The sequence below is a fragment of the Peromyscus californicus genome, unplaced genomic scaffold (genome assembly GCF_007827085.1).
Source record: "Peromyscus californicus insignis strain IS unplaced genomic scaffold, ASM782708v3 Scaffold_5__1_contigs__length_169319896, whole genome shotgun sequence".
Lineage (NCBI taxonomy): Eukaryota > Metazoa > Chordata > Mammalia > Rodentia > Cricetidae > Peromyscus > Peromyscus californicus.
The window spans coordinates 2,332,629-2,349,897 of NW_026294573.1; the positions used below are offsets into that span (position 1 = coordinate 2,332,629).

The window sequence follows — 17,269 nt, forward strand, 5'->3', positions numbered from 1 at the left end:
TATGCTGCACCTGAGGTCCCGGATGGCCCTGGGATCTGGAATAAGATTAGATGCCCAAGCTAGGGGCAGGTGACAGTACCTCCTAGGGAAGTCTCAGAAAATCCTGACAGTGGCCCTCTGGAGCTAGGGCATCACACAGCATTTGTGCAAAGGCCAGCTGCACCCATCCAACCAGCTTCCTGGAGGCTCCATCCACCCTGATGACGTGGTGTCAGGGGAGGCACCCCCCACCTGGCAGCCTCCTCTCTCCCAGAAACATAACCCAGCCCAGAGCTGCCTGTCTTTCCTGGCTTTGGTGTTCTGCTTGGCCACCTGACCTCTTGTACTAACCCAGTGTGTCTAGACCCTGAATCATCTCAGTCCCTTGGCCTGCCATGTCTGGTGGAAACAAAGGGCCAAAGATTGAGGTATCAGGTCTTGAGAGGACAGAACCAAACTCAAACTCACTTCTAACACGTCTGTGACTGTCCCCTCCGAAAGATGTGGAGACTCCTCCCTACAGCAAGCCAGCCACGATACAGCAGCAGATGCCAGCCAGCATTATCCAGCTCTAGACAGGCCTGACTGAGCTGTCTAGAGCTGACTGCCTTCCCCAGCGAAGGCTCTAAACCCAAGGCTGCCCCCATGGTAGCACTGCCTTACTTAAGGTCTCTGGCTGCTACCATTTGGGGCTGACATCTGTCCCAGCAGCTCACAGGACTCTGCAAACTACTTGTCTAGTTACCTAAGCAGACAAAGAGACACACATGGGGCAAAGTGTGGGCAGGGAAGGAATGTGTGGGACAAGGTAGAGAAAGGGTATCACTTCCCAGTCCTCTCTGGCTCTGCTCTCTCTGGGTACTATCTCAGGAGACCTCCATAAGTCCAACTGTCCAGAAGATGACCAAGTCCTGTCCTTTGGGATGTGTGCAGAAGCTTCATTATGTAGCCATGATTCATCACCTGACATTGGGGACCGAATTGACCTTCATCCTCTCTGCCCCTTCCCAAAGGCTGGGGCTGTGGTGCTGCACATACTGCCTGGATCTCTCCAGGAGCTATGCAGGGAAGCAGGCCTCCCTCAGCCCTCATCCAGTCATTAGCATAAAAAGGCATTGTTGCCTTGAAGAGCCTCTGGATTTTTAAGAGCTATTTGCCAAGAACTAGAGATGTATGGCAAATGTAACATCACAAGGTGTGGTTACTGATCTACCCCAGCTCAGCTGGCAGCTTTTGGAAGCCAAGTTCTAGTTCCCAAGAAGTTGGGGTAGACCCAGGAACCTTGTAGAGGAAGCAGTATGGACAGGGCTCCTCTTCTTCCTTGGGTTTCCATGTAGATCCCTCAACCAGGCATTCTTTCCAAATTCTCAAACATTACCCTCCCTTTCTCCTCGACACAACTCTATCAGGCCCTCACACATAGGTCTCAATCTGCTTCCCAGCTCCCTAGCCTAGGGCAGAAACTGCTGGAAGGTTCTCTGCTCATGCAGAGGATAAGCAGGCCCAAACCCCGTGACCTGGGGCCCTCTGACTCTACAGTCTTGGTGTATAAGAGAGCACTCTGTCTCCCAAGCCACCAAGGTACCTGTATGGCTCCTGCTTGCCTGTTTGGTGGGACAGGCTGCCTAGCTCCTGAGGGGTGTCCCCAGATAGCTCCTGGCCTACCTCTCCCCAGGGGAATGGGTCTTTGTCCACAGACTATGGCACTGGACTCACAGGACAGCGGTCAGACTTCACATCTGCCTCCTGGGTGTCCTTTACCCTCCCTCAGGCTTCAGCTCTTTAAGAATAACTACTGCCTGTTTATCTCACACTTGGCAGGGCCAGGCACTGGAGCCTGAGGCCTCCAAAGATGGATTCATAGCACATGGACTCTCCCTGCCCTCAACCTATAATCTGGCATGAGGTGCTCTGGCACAGGCTGGGTGACTGCCACCTGAGCATCATTCCCCTCCCTAGGGCTTAGATTTAGACCCCTGTTCTATCAGGGCTCCCTAGTCTGTGTAAGAACCCACCCATGCTCTCAGATGTCCCTGATTGAACATGGAAATGAGTGGTCATGGTAGATTTAGACCCCTGTTCTATCAGGGCTCCCTAGTCTGTGTAAGAACCCACCCATGCTCTCAGATGACCCTGATTGAACGTGGAAATGAGTGGTCATGATAGATTTAGACCCCTGTTCTATCAGGGCTCCCTAGTCTGTGTAAGAACCCACCCATGCTCTCAGATGCCCCTGATTGAACGTGGAAATGAGTGGTCATGGTAGTGAATTGTGCCAGATGGGCCCACAGAGTGGCTGATAGGATCCATGGGTCTGCATCTCTCGCAGTGGCCTTTCTTGAGAGGAAAGGTAACAGGGAAAGGAGCCACAACTTAGGACCTGTGGACCTGGGTTCCTGCAGTTTTAAGAGATCAGTCAGAGCTTACCAGATTCTGTGCCCTGCTCTGTGGATCTGCCCTAGCAAGAGTAAAAGCCTGTGACCATGGGGCTGATTCTCAAAGGGGTCCAGAGCCCCAGAGTCCAGAAACACGAGCGCGCGCGCGCATGCGCGCGCGCACACACACACACACACACACACACACACACACACACAAACTATATAAAAGTGGGCTATGAAAAAAATTTAAAAAATAAAGCCCCCACCACAGCCTTTCGTTCAGAATCTGTTCTAACAGATTCACCCAAGCTGGTTAACGGTATTTGCGGTTTGCAAGATGCTACATGTCCCGAGAAAATGACAGACAAGTTATTATCACCTCCCCACTGTCCTCCTGCCCAAACCTGCCTGTGCCGGGCACCCAGCTGCCGGGAGCGGGTGCGAGGAAATTAACAGCCCTGTGCCGCGCCCGCCCCCGCCCGCCCTCTCACCCACCACCCTGCACCAGCCCTGCCAGGCTAGGGGCTTCCAGCCAGGCCCAGACCATCTTGGACTGGGGTGGGGGCAGGGAGGGAGGGGAGGAGGAGGGGTCGGGAGAGGAGCCTCGGCAGGAGGGATGTCTGCTCTGCTCCGATGTTGGGCAAAGTACTTCCTGCAAGCCCCGCGGAACACACGCATCCGTGCGCAGGCAAGTCTGGACGGCTCTGTGTCAACAGCCGAAGATAAATAAGATTTTATCAGCTCGGAAATCTGTTGAAACACATCCACCTAGCGGTTCTAGGGAAGGAGAGGCGGGAGGAGGGCAGCAGGGAGGAAGCATCCCCACGTGACACCCTGGAAAAAAGATATCCACCCTCCTGCCCCTTCTTCAGAATCTGACCCTGAGGACTGACCCCATAAGGTCTGCCCAGGAAGGGGAGTGCTGGCGACCTGCTGGTCTCAGGACAGGAGTATCCTGGAGAGTTTCCCTGTGGTTGCTGGTTTTACCTTCTGACCCTCTGAGGTTGGGGAAGCCTTGGCATCCCTCCCTGAAACTCCCCACCCCTGGCTGAAATAGATTCCCACAGATGTAACCTGTGGCCAGTGTAGGGCTGGCAGGTGTGTGTGCCCCAACGCCCCAAAACCATTGGGCTAGGGACACCACCTGAGGGTGCAGAAGTGAGGCGAAGCCTTTGCCTTGCCCTAGGGAGAGGGGCCCCCTGTAGCTTCATCCTTGGACTTGGGCTTCCCTCCACAATGACTCGGTGGGAGACTTGTCCCGCCAGAGATGACTTGACTTCCCACTTCTGATTCGTTCTTTGGGAGATTATCATGCCACAGTCGCTGCATTGGTACCAGGGACAGCTCCCGGCACTTTGAGCTCCTCCCCAGGGTGGGGCATCTGTGGCTTGTCCCTTACCAGCTCTGCTACTCTGAAATGTATCCCTAGCTTTCTCCAGACCGCCTCCTCCCCGGGGTTCCACTGTAAGCCATGGAGGGCAGTACCACCTCACACCCATCCCAGGACACCTGTAGGCACAAAAGCCGCCTTCTGAGGAGGAGGGTCAGGTCTCTGACCACACCTTGGCAGTGGTAGTGCATGACTTGGGGGTGGAGCCAAGTATCTTTGATCCTCAGAGGGCAGTGATGGGGAGGGGGGCAATGGCCTGCAGGGCTGGGACAGGGCTCCAGGAATGGGCACTGTGGTGAGGCAAGGTTTGACGCTTCCCACTGCTCCGGAGTGGGTGCGTGGGTGAGGGGAGCTCTGATGCCTCCCTCTGTGGCTGGGCTGTGCCCTGAGCCTGGCTCCATCCTGGTAGGAACACAGAGAGGAGCTTAATGCACCCTCCCTCCCTCCAGGCTTGTTTGGGCTTCCCAGGAATGTGGCCCCAGGGAACCACCATACCTGGCCTGCTCCCAGCCCGTCCTGGCTCAGGCCCTACTGGGTCTATGACCCCTTCTCAGGTCATGAGCTAAAGCATGGGAGAGGAAGGAACCTCTGAGTAGTCAGCTCTGGAAAGACCAGTGCAAGAGACCCCAGGTCTGTGGGTCCCCCATCAACTGTGCCAACCCACAAATTACCTCACCTGATAATGAGAGCAACCAAGCTGGAATAAGAGGCATCTGACCTTGCTGGCACTCAGCCACACAGCTGGCATCTGGGGGTCTTGTGGTAAGTCAGTGGTAGACAAACTTGGCAGGTGGTCCAGTGTTTAGAGCAATCCAGCCTACATTTCTGAGCCAGTACAGGGAGCCAAGCGGCCAGACTTCAAAGGCTAATCTCCTTTTGCTGCCGCTGGTGACTCTGACCCCAGTGCTGCCCCCACCGCTCAGCCTATTTTCTGTAAGTAGCCTAGGCCTCAGCAATGGGCAAACAATGGGTACTCAGCCGAAGCTTGTTAATGATGGATATCCCTTCACCAGGAAGCTGCCTTGGTTGACCTTAGGTTGAGCCCCTCTGAGCTCAGGACTAGCTAGGTCATGTGCAATTATCTGAGCCTGGGTCTTGTTGGGAAGCCTTCATTTGTGAATAAGCAAGAGGCCTGTTCACTCCACTGGTACCAACTGTTTGCCTGGCACTGTGTATTTGAATTTACTTAATGCTTGAGGATCCCCACACTGTGAACTTATGTCACCCCAGAAAACCAAGCTGGCCTCCCTGGTGTGGCCCCAGCTGCTCCTTTGAGAGTACAGGCCCCTTCAGCTGTTCTCTCTGCCTTTCAAAACAACCCTCAGGCCTTCTGCAGGTCCTCATAGTGAGCCTCTCGCTCTTTAAGTAGAACGGAAGGGACCTACTTCACGTGCCTCTCTCTCCTGCCTTCTCTTCCTTGCATTTGCCCATGGTATATGAGATTCTGCAAGCTCCTTATGGGAAACCTTAGGCCTGTGGGATCCTCCACTCTCCCTTGCAAAGAAAAGACTTGCTGTGTGAGCACCACCTGCTCTTTCCAGTTTTGTTAACAGCTCGCCCATCTCTGACCTCGGTTTCCCCAACTGTCATAATGGAGCATGGTGAACATTTTCCAGGCTGATGTAACTCGTGATTCTGAGTCAATGGGGACTTTAGAGGGGTGAAGCACCATAAAAATCCCCTCTAAACCCAAGAGCGGGAGCCTCCACTGCCCTTGAGGAGGAAGGTATGAGGAGTCTCCAGGAGTTTCAGGAGCGAGAGTGGAGGATCAGCTAGCATGTAAATAAATGAACATAATGGAAGTGGCCTCAACAGGGCCAGTTCAGTGCTTAGATGGGAGACCGGGGCCACAGGACATGGATGTTGGAGCATTGGTAGCATCTATTGTCCCCGGGGCAGGCCCTGGCATGTCCTCAGGTCCAGTCAGGTTCTAGGATGGGGAAACTGGGTCTTGCCTCACACAACTGCAGAGTTTGGCTGCCTGGACTTAGTAACTTTCGTTGGTGGAACAGTGCCGTGTGGCTGGCCAACATGTAAGGCCTTGCTGGTCCAGAGAGTTCTCCACTGGAGAGTAAGGGTGGAAGGAGCAAGCAGTCCATCTGTGGAGTGTTTCTTCTGTGCAAAGCAGCAAAGTGCAATTCCGAGCTTGTCCAACAAACTCAGTGCCGCAGATCTACCTCTGCAGCCAGGCCAAAGAGTTCGGCTGGGAAAACAAGTCAGAGACCGATTCCCACTGTCCTCCCCACACTTCCTCACTCTTTACCATCGTTATCCAACAGCCCACCCCTCGCAGCCTTCGGGATTCAGGTGTAAATAGCCAGGCAGTTGCTGAGTGGGCAGCAGGCATACCCATCTCTACACTCTGAAGGAAGGATTCCTGAAAGAGGGGACACACGGGAGCAGGCCTCGTCAGGGTGCTTGGGAAAGGGGTCTCGCGGAAGGGGCCCAGCCCAGACAAGCATATGGGGCTGGGCTGTGATCTCAACCTGGCACTTCCCTCCCTCCAGTACTCCCCACTTTTGAAGAAGCTGTATTGTCAGATTGCCAAGACGTGCCCTATCCAGATCAAGGTGTCCACACCACCGCCTCCAGGCACGGCCATCCGGGCCATGCCTGTCTACAAGAAGGCAGAGCACGTGACCGACATCGTTAAGCGCTGCCCTAACCATGAGCTTGGCAGGGACTTCAATGAAGGTGAGCACCCCCTCTCCATTGTGGGTCCCCAAACTCTGTAGCACCATGGCCGGTGGCCTGAGGGCCCAACTGAAGGGGAAACCTGGCCAGCAGCGGAACTGAGAGATGCAAGCCAGTGAGTGTGGGCTGGTGGTGCTCTCAGCAGTCCCCTCACCAGGAACTTTGAGCAAGAACCCCACCCCATTCCTCCCAGTCCATTTCCTCAGCTCTGAGTGCAGCCCAAGAGGCTAATGTTCCAGTAGGGGTGTAGCTCGGGAGAAGTCTGAGGGACCAGCTGACGCTGGGGAGCCCTGTGGACCATTCCTGCAGTGTTCCTGGTGAAGCCTATAATAACCCCAGGGTCAGAAGATCTTGGAACAGCATCTGACAGGCTCAAGGCCACCTGAATGAGGGTTGCACAGATGTGAGCCTTGCCCAGGACTCCCACAGGGACAAGCCCTACAGTCTCAGTTCTGCCATGCACCTGGTACGGGGGTGACAGGTTGGAAGATGTGCCTCTCTCTAAAGCTGTATCCCCTCCTGGCAGGACAGTCTGCCCCGGCTAGCCACCTCATCCGAGTAGAAGGCAACAACCTCTCCCAGTATGTGGATGACCCTGTCACTGGCCGGCAAAGTGTGGTTGTACCCTACGAACCCCCACAGGTAGGCTGGGGACCAGATTGGGATACAAAGCCAGCCTTACAGGGTGGGGTTCCCGAGCCACTGCTCTGAGTTCAGCATGACTCTCAGGGACTTTTCCTGACAGTTCATTTGTGACCACACACTGTGAGCCCTGACCCTCGGGCCTGGGCTCCATCCAACTTCATTTCTCTTCAGTTCTCTCCTCTCTCTCTCTCTCTCTCTCTCTCTCTCTCTCTCTCTCTCTCTCTCTCTCTCTCTCACACACACACACACACACACACACACACACACACACACACACACACACAAAATATCCCCAGCTGTATAGCAAGGTATGATCACATGACCTCCAAGCCTTCAGCCCTTCCCTCCCAGGAGGAGCTAATCTTCTTGTCTGTCTCCCAGTGTTGGTATAGCTTCCTAGACATGGGAGTGAGAAAGAGTTCCTGGGCATCTCAGACTCCATTGGCAGGGACAAAAACCAAGCCAGCAAGCATAGGGTGTTGGATGGAAGGTAGGGAATTCCATGCTGGGGGCTAGAGATCATGAAAGGGTCCCTAGACCGGGCTGGGGGATCACAGGAGATGACTACAGGGGACTGGAGCTGCGGAACGTGGGCTCAGGAGACTAGGAAAGACGGGGTGAAGGATGAGACTGAGAGGGCCCGTGTGCCAAGCCTTGGAAGTGGGGCACAAGCTGGAGGTGGGGTATAGTGGAGGTGAGTGGCCCAGGCTGGATATGGGGTACAGGATGGACATGGAGGCTCAGGCTGGAGGTAGAGGGCACAGATCAGACGTGAGGGCTGTAAGTGATGGTTACAGAAATAGTCAAGTGAGAAAGACTGGAGGAGGAAGGTGTCAACTTTTGACAGCAGAAGGGCATGTGATCACCGTTCTAGATTTGATATGAGTTCCAGTGGGGGCCAAAGGCCCAGGTGGAGGGAAGCTGCACTGCAGGGATGATGGTGGGTGGCACCAGGGTGGAGACTCCAAGGAGGACTGCAGTCAGGTCCATCCCTGTGCCGATATGAGGCCTTCCCCACCCTCTGCCAAGCCCTGTGTTCCTTCGAGAAAGCTTGCTATAGCAGCTGGACAGGGCCCAGGGACAAGCATGCATACACCAGCATCCTCCCCTTTCCTCATAGGAGGTCGCACCAGCTCAGGCTTGCAGACAAAGTGGGATTCTCTTGCCCTCTAGTGGCTGCCAGGTGCAAGTTCTAGGAAGGGTTGGCATATATGGCTTTTGTGTCCCCATCTACCAAGACCATGGAAACTCCATTCCAGGGATGGATTCCTTTTTATTCTTCTGCTCAGATGAACCCACAGTATGCAACACACACATGCCACAAAGGCCCATGCACACACCCACTCACATGAAGCCTTGAGATTTGACCTCTGCCTATCTTATGGGAGATGGCTGAGGCAACCACACCATAGATTCTGAACTGCATCTAAGAGCAGAAACCAAGACTAAGCTCTCTGATCCCAGAGCCAGCAGAGTGTTATGAGGGCACAAATGGATCAGTGGGTGGGTAGGCAATCTCAAGTGAGTGTATGGATGTGTGGGTGGAGGGATAGGTGTAGTGGATAGGTGGGTAGTCAGGCAAGTGAGTGGGTGATGAACGGGAGGGTGGATGGGCAGGAATGTAAGTGGGTCGATAGATGGGTAGATGGGTAAGCAAATGAATGGGTGGGTGAGTGAGTGGATGAATGAATAGATGGGTGAGTAGATAAATGGGTGAGAAGTTGTCAGGCAAGTAAATGGGGTAGGTGAATGGGTCGGTGGACAGATGGATATATGGGTGAGTGGGTGGGTAGGTAGATAGATGGATAGCTGGATATGTGGATGAGTGGGCAGGCATGTAAGTGGATAGATGGGTGAATGACTTGATGAATGGATGGGTGGATGGCTTGATGGATGGTAGATGGATAAGTAGAGAGATGAATGGATGAGTGCATAGATAGGATTAACAGATGGTGGATAGATGGGTAGATGACAGAGTGCAGCACTTCTATGCCTATCCAGAACCAGGGCCAGATGTGGCAGCTAGAAGTCCCTTCTCTGGTAGGCGGGCCCTGCATGCTGACACCGAGCCCTTTCCCTGCCTCCCCTGTGGACAGGTGGGAACAGAATTCACCACCATCCTCTACAACTTCATGTGTAACAGCAGCTGCGTAGGGGGCATGAATCGGAGGCCCATCCTCGTTATCATCACCCTGGAGACCCGGGAGTGAGTCTGCGGTGACAGGATGGTAGAGGTGGGGCAGGGACTTGGGCCAGCACTCTGGGGGGCATGTCATGGACACAGAGAGGGCTTGCTCTCTTCTGAGGGCACTCAACTCCAAGGCCAGTCCTGTGGGGTCTGCAGGGGGTGGACATGGTCAGGAGTGGTCCTCTGAGCTCATAGTTGTGCTGTGTCCACCCAACAGTGGACAGGTGCTGGGCCGCCGGTCTTTCGAGGGTCGCATCTGTGCCTGCCCTGGCCGTGACCGCAAAGCTGATGAAGACCACTACCGGGAGCAGCAGGCCCTGAATGAGAGTGCCACAAAGAATGGGGCTGCCAGTAAACGTGGTGCGTGGTGCTCTGGGCCATGGGGCAGGGTGGGTTATCCCTGAGGATGGAGTTGGACACGCCGGGTGTGAGCTGGAGTGCCACCGCAGAAAGGCACCAAGCATACTCCCATCCATGGTCTCAACTGCCTCTCTGGCTGACCAGGGCAAGTGCAACCCAATACATCTCACTTGTCTGTGCTCCGAGGCTAGGGAGAGGCAGCTCTGGGCCTTGCTCCCTCTGGCCCAGGTTTGCACTGTACCCACGCTACACCCTGACTGAGGGGTCATCTGGGCCCCTCAGCCTTTGCCCTCTGGCTCATGTGTCTTACCTGACCTGCTTCCCAGCATTCAAGCAGAGCCCTCCTGCCATCCCTTCCCTGGGTGCCAATGTGAAAAAGAGGCGACATGGAGATGAGGACATGTTCTACATGCATGTGAGTGGGCACTTGGCTATCAAGTGAGTGGACTGGGGGGACAAGGCCTGTGTGTTCCCATTACCCAAGAGCCCAGGCTGGGGAATTCCAGATGCCACCAGAGAGGATTGAGCCTATGTACCTGAAGGAGGTGGGGTTCAAAGAATGTTCTGTTCAGAGTCCAAACCTGTAGTGCCTAAACTTGGTGAGCACGAAGATGCCAGCCAGGTTAGCTCCGCACCAAGGAGACCCCTACAGTGAAGATTCGGTAGGAATCCATGACCCTATAGGGTATAGCCTATGTTTTCATGGCTTGAACACTGGATAGTGGCGAGAGCATGGTGTACTCTGAAAGAACGCTATTTCCTGGAGAGTGAGTCCTGCTTTAAGACCTATAGCTGTTGAGTGGGAGGAAGAGGAGGAGAGCCTCTTAGCAGGGAAGACTGGGCATGGTTCTCTGAACCCCTAGGGACCCACTTCCTACACCTACCCCTGGAAAGAAGAAAGAAACCCAGGGTATCCTGAGCTTTGGAATACCAGGGGACTCCAAGAGGAGAGCGACCCTTTGCTACAAACCTGAAGTCCTCCTAAGGCTTCAGCTGCCCCTCCCACCAGGGGTGTGGAGCCAGTGGAGGCTCCCGGGCACCTGGGCAGAGGGTCTGCCTCTCTGTGCTCAGGTGCGAGGCCGGGAGAACTTTGAGATCTTGATGAAAGTCAAGGAGAGTCTGGAACTGATGGAACTTGTACCACAGCCTCTCGTCGACTCCTATCGACAGCAGCAGCAGCAGCAGCTCCTACAGAGGCCGTGAGTGAACCCCACTGTCTGGATGGGGAAGTGTGGGTATTATGACCCAGCAGAGAGAAGGCCAGGAGCACAGGAGGTGTGGCACACGGGGCTGGACAGTAGGATCAAGGCAGTTCAGTTCTCAGCTGGCATCTTCTCCTCCAGGAAACCTTCTGGAACTTAGCCTGCCCTGGGATCCTGGGTCCCCATCTCCACCACACCTCTGCCTCCCATGGGCCTTGTAAATGTTGATCAGTAAGGGGCAGGAGGGGCTGAGTTGCTGGTGAGGTGTTAATCGTCCTGGTAGCTCTCTGAGAGGCGGGGTCTTCACCTACCTGCATTCAGGGGTGTCCACAGAAGTGCCAAGTGAGGGAGGAGTTTGCTTTTACCTCTTATGAATGCACACTGTTGTTTTCCAAGCAGGAGTCACCTCCAGCCTTCATCCTACGGGCCCGTCCTCTCCCCAATGAATAAGATACACGGCGGCGTTAACAAGCTACCCTCTGTCAACCAGTTGGTGGGTCAGCCTCCACCACACAGCTCGGCAGCTGGGTCCAACCTGGGACCCATGGGTGAGTCCCTGGGGCAGTGGAGGCCTCATGGGGGCTACAGAGAACCTGATAGGATTTACCAGGATCATGAACAGGATTGGTAGAGGACTCCTGGTGGCTGCCTTCCCTGCAGCTCCAGTCTGGAGAAGGGGAGAGGTTACCTATGTTCATTCCAATCTCAGGTGTTCTGTGTCTGGGGGTTTGCAGAAGTGGTATAGTTAATAATGCATGCCTTTCCTGTCCTTCCTCTTAAGGAAGATCCCTAGCCTCACTCTGCTTCAGTATCTCCATCAGCAAAATGGCAATACCAGTTTCCCTCATTTCAAATATTATAGGACATGAGACCTCACGGGGGCCAGCTGTAGAGCTGGGCAGACTGGAGTGTGGGTCTCCTCTGAAAGGCCTTTATGTGGGCACTAATGGACACACTCTTGACACTGAGCAATACCCCCAGGTGTGTCCCACATAAGGGCCCTGGAACCTGGTAACACCCATGTGCCAGCTGCTAACCCTGGCTCATTTAAACTAAATGCCCTGTACACAGCCACCTTCCACTTCCACCTCTTGAGGAAAAGAATTGGGCCTAGGGGTTCAGCCCTTGCTCAGCCTCAAACAGCCCTTACAATGCTGTGTCACATTACCAGACTGGATCATAACCTGGGACACCCCCCACTGTGTGTGGGGCTTGCTCTCAGATTCCTGGACCTGCTCTTTTGCCCAGGTTCCGGGATGCTCAACAGCCACAGCCATACCATGCCGGCCAACGGCGAGATGAATGGCGGCCACAGCTCCCAGACCATGGTTTCAGGATCCCACTGCACCCCGCCACCCCCCCTATCATGCAGACCCCAGCCTCGTCAGGTGCGTAGGCTGTGGCAGACCTGAGTTTGTGCTGCACCCCCCTCTTCCCCACGTCCTACTAACTGTGTGGTTCCTGCAAGGGGGAGCAGTCTTGCATGTGGTTCTGTCTCGTCCTGTGTTTTAATTGCTTGGCTGGCCCACGGGAAGACAGGCTAAGATGGTCATGTCATATCAGGGCTCACCAGCAGGTGCTGGCATAGAACCTTAGGAAGAAGGGCACTTGAGCCAGGACTCCTGGGCTGAGACACTGACGGCTGGCCATACCTGCTCCCATGGAGATAGACAGTTCCCTCCCCAGCAGGGCCACTCCTGGGAGACCTGAGCACACAGCCCAGCACCGGGAGTTAATGCTACTTTCTCAAATTCTCTCTGCAGTTTTTTAACAGGATTGGGGTGTCCAAACTGCATCGAATGTTTCACCTCCCAAGGGTTACAGAGCATCTACCACCTGCAGAACCTCACCATAGAGGTAAACGCCCGCAGACCTCCCCAAAGGGACGGAGGGCCTGGCCCAAGGCAGAGTGCACCACCTAGGGTGGATAATTGGGGGGACTCCCAGAGCCTTTCCCACAAACAGTCAGATTCTGTTCTGAAGTCAGTTCTCAGAAGCTGACACAGGCTCACATGACCTGAAGGAGGCTGGGTGGACACATTGGCTCAGCCCCTAGGGGTGGCTGGCAGGGCTTTCTCTCTTGTTAAAGCCCCCAGCCAGGCTACCTTTAATTTGGGGGGCTGGGTTTTTCCAGGACCCAATGGTTAAGAAGTACAGAAGTGGGGTGGGGACGGGGGCGGGGACAGGCCTAGAAAGAAGACATGAGGCCCAGAGACCAGCCTACACATACAGCACAGCACGTTCTGGGTCGAATGTGGGCTAGAATGGTTCTAGACGTCAAGACCAAAGCCCTGGCATCTGGGTACAGCCTAGTAACACAGTCAGCCTTGATTTGTTCCACGGGACACAGCCTCAGGGCCCAGGGTGCATCATCTCAGTACCTCCTCCCATAACTATTTTCTAGACTCTCACCTAGCCTGAGAGGCAAGTCCATGTTTGTCCCCTGCTCAGGGACCCAGGCTGGACACAAAGACTCATCAGAGGCAGTGAGGCCAGCACCTAACAGCTTGCATCTGTGTGACCACTAACTACTGTCCTTCTACCTTGAGTCATATATTAACCCTTGCCTCCCTGGAGAGATTTGTGTGCTTGAAGCGAAGGGATGAGCCTGGAGCAGCTGTCAGCTAATGGGTGCCAGGGGGCAGATTGAGGCCAGGAGATAGGTGGTCTCTTAGGCCTCTGTCTCTGTTCTGTGATCCAGGTTCCAGACTGCATGCAGCCCCAGAGAGGCCCTCATCACTGTCCCCTCCAACAACCCCCACAGGTCATTGAGCTATCCTACAATAATATGTGGCTAGACGCTGTGTGCAGGTGACCCTGATGCTGGCCCTCTCTGGGCTGCTCTCACCCACATTGTCATGTTCTAATCAGTCAGTGCCCCCCACCCCGAAAGCAGAAGCTTCCTTGCAGGTCGGACATCCCTAGTGTGGGGGACACACAAAAGCTTCCCTTTTATAACCCTAAGGTGGCCGTCACTCTTGCAGGACCTTGGGGCCCTGAAAATCCCTGATCAGTACCGCATGACCATCTGGAGGGGCCTGCAGGACCTGAAGCAGAGCCATGACTGCGGCCAGCAGCTGCTGCGCTCCAGCAGCAATGCAGCCACCATCTCCATTGGTGGCTCTGGTGAGCTGCAGCGGCAGCGGGTCATGGAAGCGGTGCATTTCCGTGTACGCCACACCATCACTATCCCCAACCGCGGAGGCCCAGGTGGAGTGGCAGGCCCCGACGAGTGGGCAGACTTTGGTTTTGACCTGCCTGATTGCAAGTCTCGTAAGCAACCCATCAAAGAGGAGTTCACAGAGACAGAGAGCCATTGAGGGGTGTGCCTTCTCCTTCCCCTGTGAGAAACTGCCCTTGGAAGCAGGACCCTTCAGCTGTGCCTGTGGAAACAGCGAGGGCCTTCTGCCAGATGCCATTTCTGAAGGGGTGTCACTCGTGAACTGCCCTTAGGAAACTTCTGGAACTGCCCTACCTACATGTACATGAGGCAGGTTGTGGGCCAGATGCTGAGACAGGGGCTGTCCCTTTGTGGGTGGGTATGCCAGCACCCACTCTCTCTGCCCCTTCTTTCTTGAGGACTCTGCCATCTCCACGACAGAGCGAGAGCGTTCTCTCACTATCCTCTGCCACAAAGTATTCCAGCGTCTTCTTGTTCCAGGCTAGCTGTGAGCAGCCAGACCACCGTGTCTTCTGCACTTATCAACTGCAGGTTGATTTCAAACTGTGTCTTGAAGGTGAAGTCCAGAGACATCCTCTGTGGGATGTGGGGACAGATCTGTCCCTAATGGATGCCATTCTGCTGTTCCCCTGTATCTCCTGCCCAGAACAAAGTCCGAGTCCAGTTCGCTGGGGTTAGGGGAGACTGGCAGACCAGTGGAAGCTTCTGGGATCAGCCTTCAGCCAGCACTTAAAACATGCTGGCCACAGCCCCTCTACAGACCCCTCTCAGCAGATAGATGGACAGCGTCTCAGCAGATAGACGGAGAGTCTCAGACTATTGAAAATTGAATTGTCAATATTTGATAAAATGTTACTCTTTCTAATTGATGGGTCAGGTTCCTTTTTTTCCCCCCCTCTAACTTTCCCATCATTCCTTTCTGAGACCAACCTAGTGCATTCCTGGCTTTTCCACATGCTGTTGTCAACAAGTCTAAGAAAACCATATGTCAAGTCAGGAAGGGCCCTCACTTGTTGTCAGGATGGTTAGTTAGGAAAGAAACTCAGAGAAAGCACAGCTGTGGGAGGGCAGGTCAAAGCCAGCTGTGAGAACATCTGTTCTGCCCACCTTGAATGCTAACTCATCCTCATGGGTGGAACTGGGACAGCTTCTGGGGACCCCAGCCTTCATGATGTACCCCAAGGAGGGAGTGGGCTTGGAGAGACAGCTCCTGCATGCACTCAGCCAATGGGGCCCCTCTGTCTGCCAGAAACTTTGTGAACTTCTGCAACAAGAGCCCCAGCAGTTCCTGCAGGAGTGGAGTACCACAGAGGAGACGCTGCTGCAGTGAAGCCCACTGGGCTGCCAAGGCCCTGTGCAGCCATTCCTCTCAGACCTGGCTTTCATTAGCATGGCCCAACGAAGGCAGTGAAGCCCATGGGATGGCGATATAGTCAGTACTACAGGACGGGCTTCCTATCAGGGCTGCCTCCTGGAAGCCCAGGGGCAGCCATTGCCAATCTTAGCAGGCTCTGCAAACTCAGGTAGCTACCACTCACACCACACTTTATGGGGCTCTGAGGGACAGGGTTCGGGTGCACTCAGGGTGGGTGCAAGCACCAGGTTGCCAGATATCAGGGCTGATTAGGTAGGCTCTTCCAAATGGATAGGTGTTGATGACTTAGCCTCTGGGGGTCCCGGTCTTCCCAAAAAAGCAGGCCTGCACCCAGATGGTCCAGAGCAGCTGTGACAGCAGGCTTAGAGCTTCCTGAGTGCAGGGTGGGGTCATCCTGGCACATGCTAACACACCTCACTTGAGGGCAAGCATATACTTCTTGTTGTTGCACAGGTGAGGGAACTGAGGCTAGAAAGACTGCATCCCTGCCTCTGGCATCAGGCCATGGCAGAGGTGGGTGATCACTCCTGAGGCACATGCTACCTCAGGAACTACACAGGTATATCCTCACTCTTGGGTCTGTGAGAACCACTGAGATGTGCTTGCGTTCTGGGGTCTCACATGAGTATGTCTCGGGCATTGCCCAGGAGTGGCCATTGTAAGCACCTCACCACATGCTCCTGGAAGGGTTGGGGGGCACGGTTTAAAGGTGGCTTTCAGTAGACATGTGAGGAGGGAAGAGCCCATCTCCAGTGAGGACCCAAAGCTGTGTGTCTCCTCAGACCCTGCCTCAAGTGCCAAAGCTGTCTCATGAGCCTCCAGGATCTTGCCATGTTTGGAGGAAACCGCCAAGGACCATCTTCCAGAAAATAAATGTCACAGAAGCAAGCCTTGCCACAACTGAGCACACATGTAGTCTCTAGGGACTAGCCTTTTGGCTGTTGCAAAACACAGAGAACAGGAGCAAGCCAATCTTGCAGTCACCGGGTTTCCTAGGAGTGCTGAAGTGGTAGTCTGGAAGTGAGTTTGGGGGTGCCCTAGAAGACACCTGTTGAGCAAGGGCAGGTACCTCACAGGCGGAAGAATGGTGTGGGACTGTGCCTCACCCTTCCAGGATCCTGCAATAATTCCTCTGTTCTGTTTCATGAGTTTCTTTCTCTAATAAATTCCTTTGCCCTTTAAGCAGACTCTATGGATTGCTAGTGATATTTCTCACATTAGCTGGACCAGCAGGCCACTCCAGCCTCAGCCTGTAATGGTCCCAGGAAGCTTAGTGCGTCCAGCCAGCAACAGCTCTCCTGTCCCTCCTGTACTGCTTACCACGTCCGATAGCTCTGGCTCTGGCTGCTCTGAGGTCATTGCACTGAGCTTGCAGCACCAACACTGGATCCCTGTGCAAGACTCCTGCAAGGGTCAGAAGTTGCTACTGAGAACAGCATTTCAGACGGCAGACAAAAACCAAAACCGAACTGTCTATTTTCAATGTAACGAAATGCTTCTCCAAGCAGTATTGATGGATGTAGTCCAATGACACTATTAACTGTTTTGGGTAATGTCATCTTAGAAAAATGTTGTTATTTTTTTAGCTGTGTTTGGTGGGAATTTTTGTTTTTGTAATATAATAAAAATCACATGTTCCCATGACTGGCTCTTATGACTAACCTAGCCCTCAGGCTTTCGAGGAGCATCACAGGAGAGCTCAGAAGAGAGGCAAGCACAGACAGGCAGGAAGTGTGTGCCCCCACACTGGCCCAGCAGCACCCACTGAATATCTGCATCATCCCTGCAATGTGCATGTGTCCTGTGGGTTGGAAAGGGGATATCTGGGGACATCGCACACAACCTAACTGATGTACAGTCACCTCAGCAGCGTGCTC

General features: G+C 54.3%; 1 protein-coding gene across 1 annotated transcript in view; it reads left to right on the forward strand.

Annotated features, from left to right (window-relative positions):
* Positions 1 to 16,983, forward strand: part of Tp73 (tumor protein p73) — a 59,749-nt gene extending 42,766 nt beyond the window's left edge. Inside the window, 11 exon segments of the mRNA XM_052718335.1 lie at positions 6,255 to 6,441; positions 6,968 to 7,083; positions 9,183 to 9,292; positions 9,492 to 9,634; positions 9,961 to 10,049; positions 10,706 to 10,833; positions 11,236 to 11,384; positions 12,085 to 12,191; positions 12,193 to 12,224; positions 12,600 to 12,693; positions 13,821 to 16,983. Coding sequence (XP_052574295.1) covers positions 6,255 to 6,441; positions 6,968 to 7,083; positions 9,183 to 9,292; positions 9,492 to 9,634; positions 9,961 to 10,049; positions 10,706 to 10,833; positions 11,236 to 11,384; positions 12,085 to 12,191; positions 12,193 to 12,224; positions 12,600 to 12,693; positions 13,821 to 14,156 — 1,491 coding nt within the window. The 3' untranslated portion in view covers positions 14,157 to 16,983.
* Positions 16,984 to 17,269: the final 286 nt, after the last annotated feature.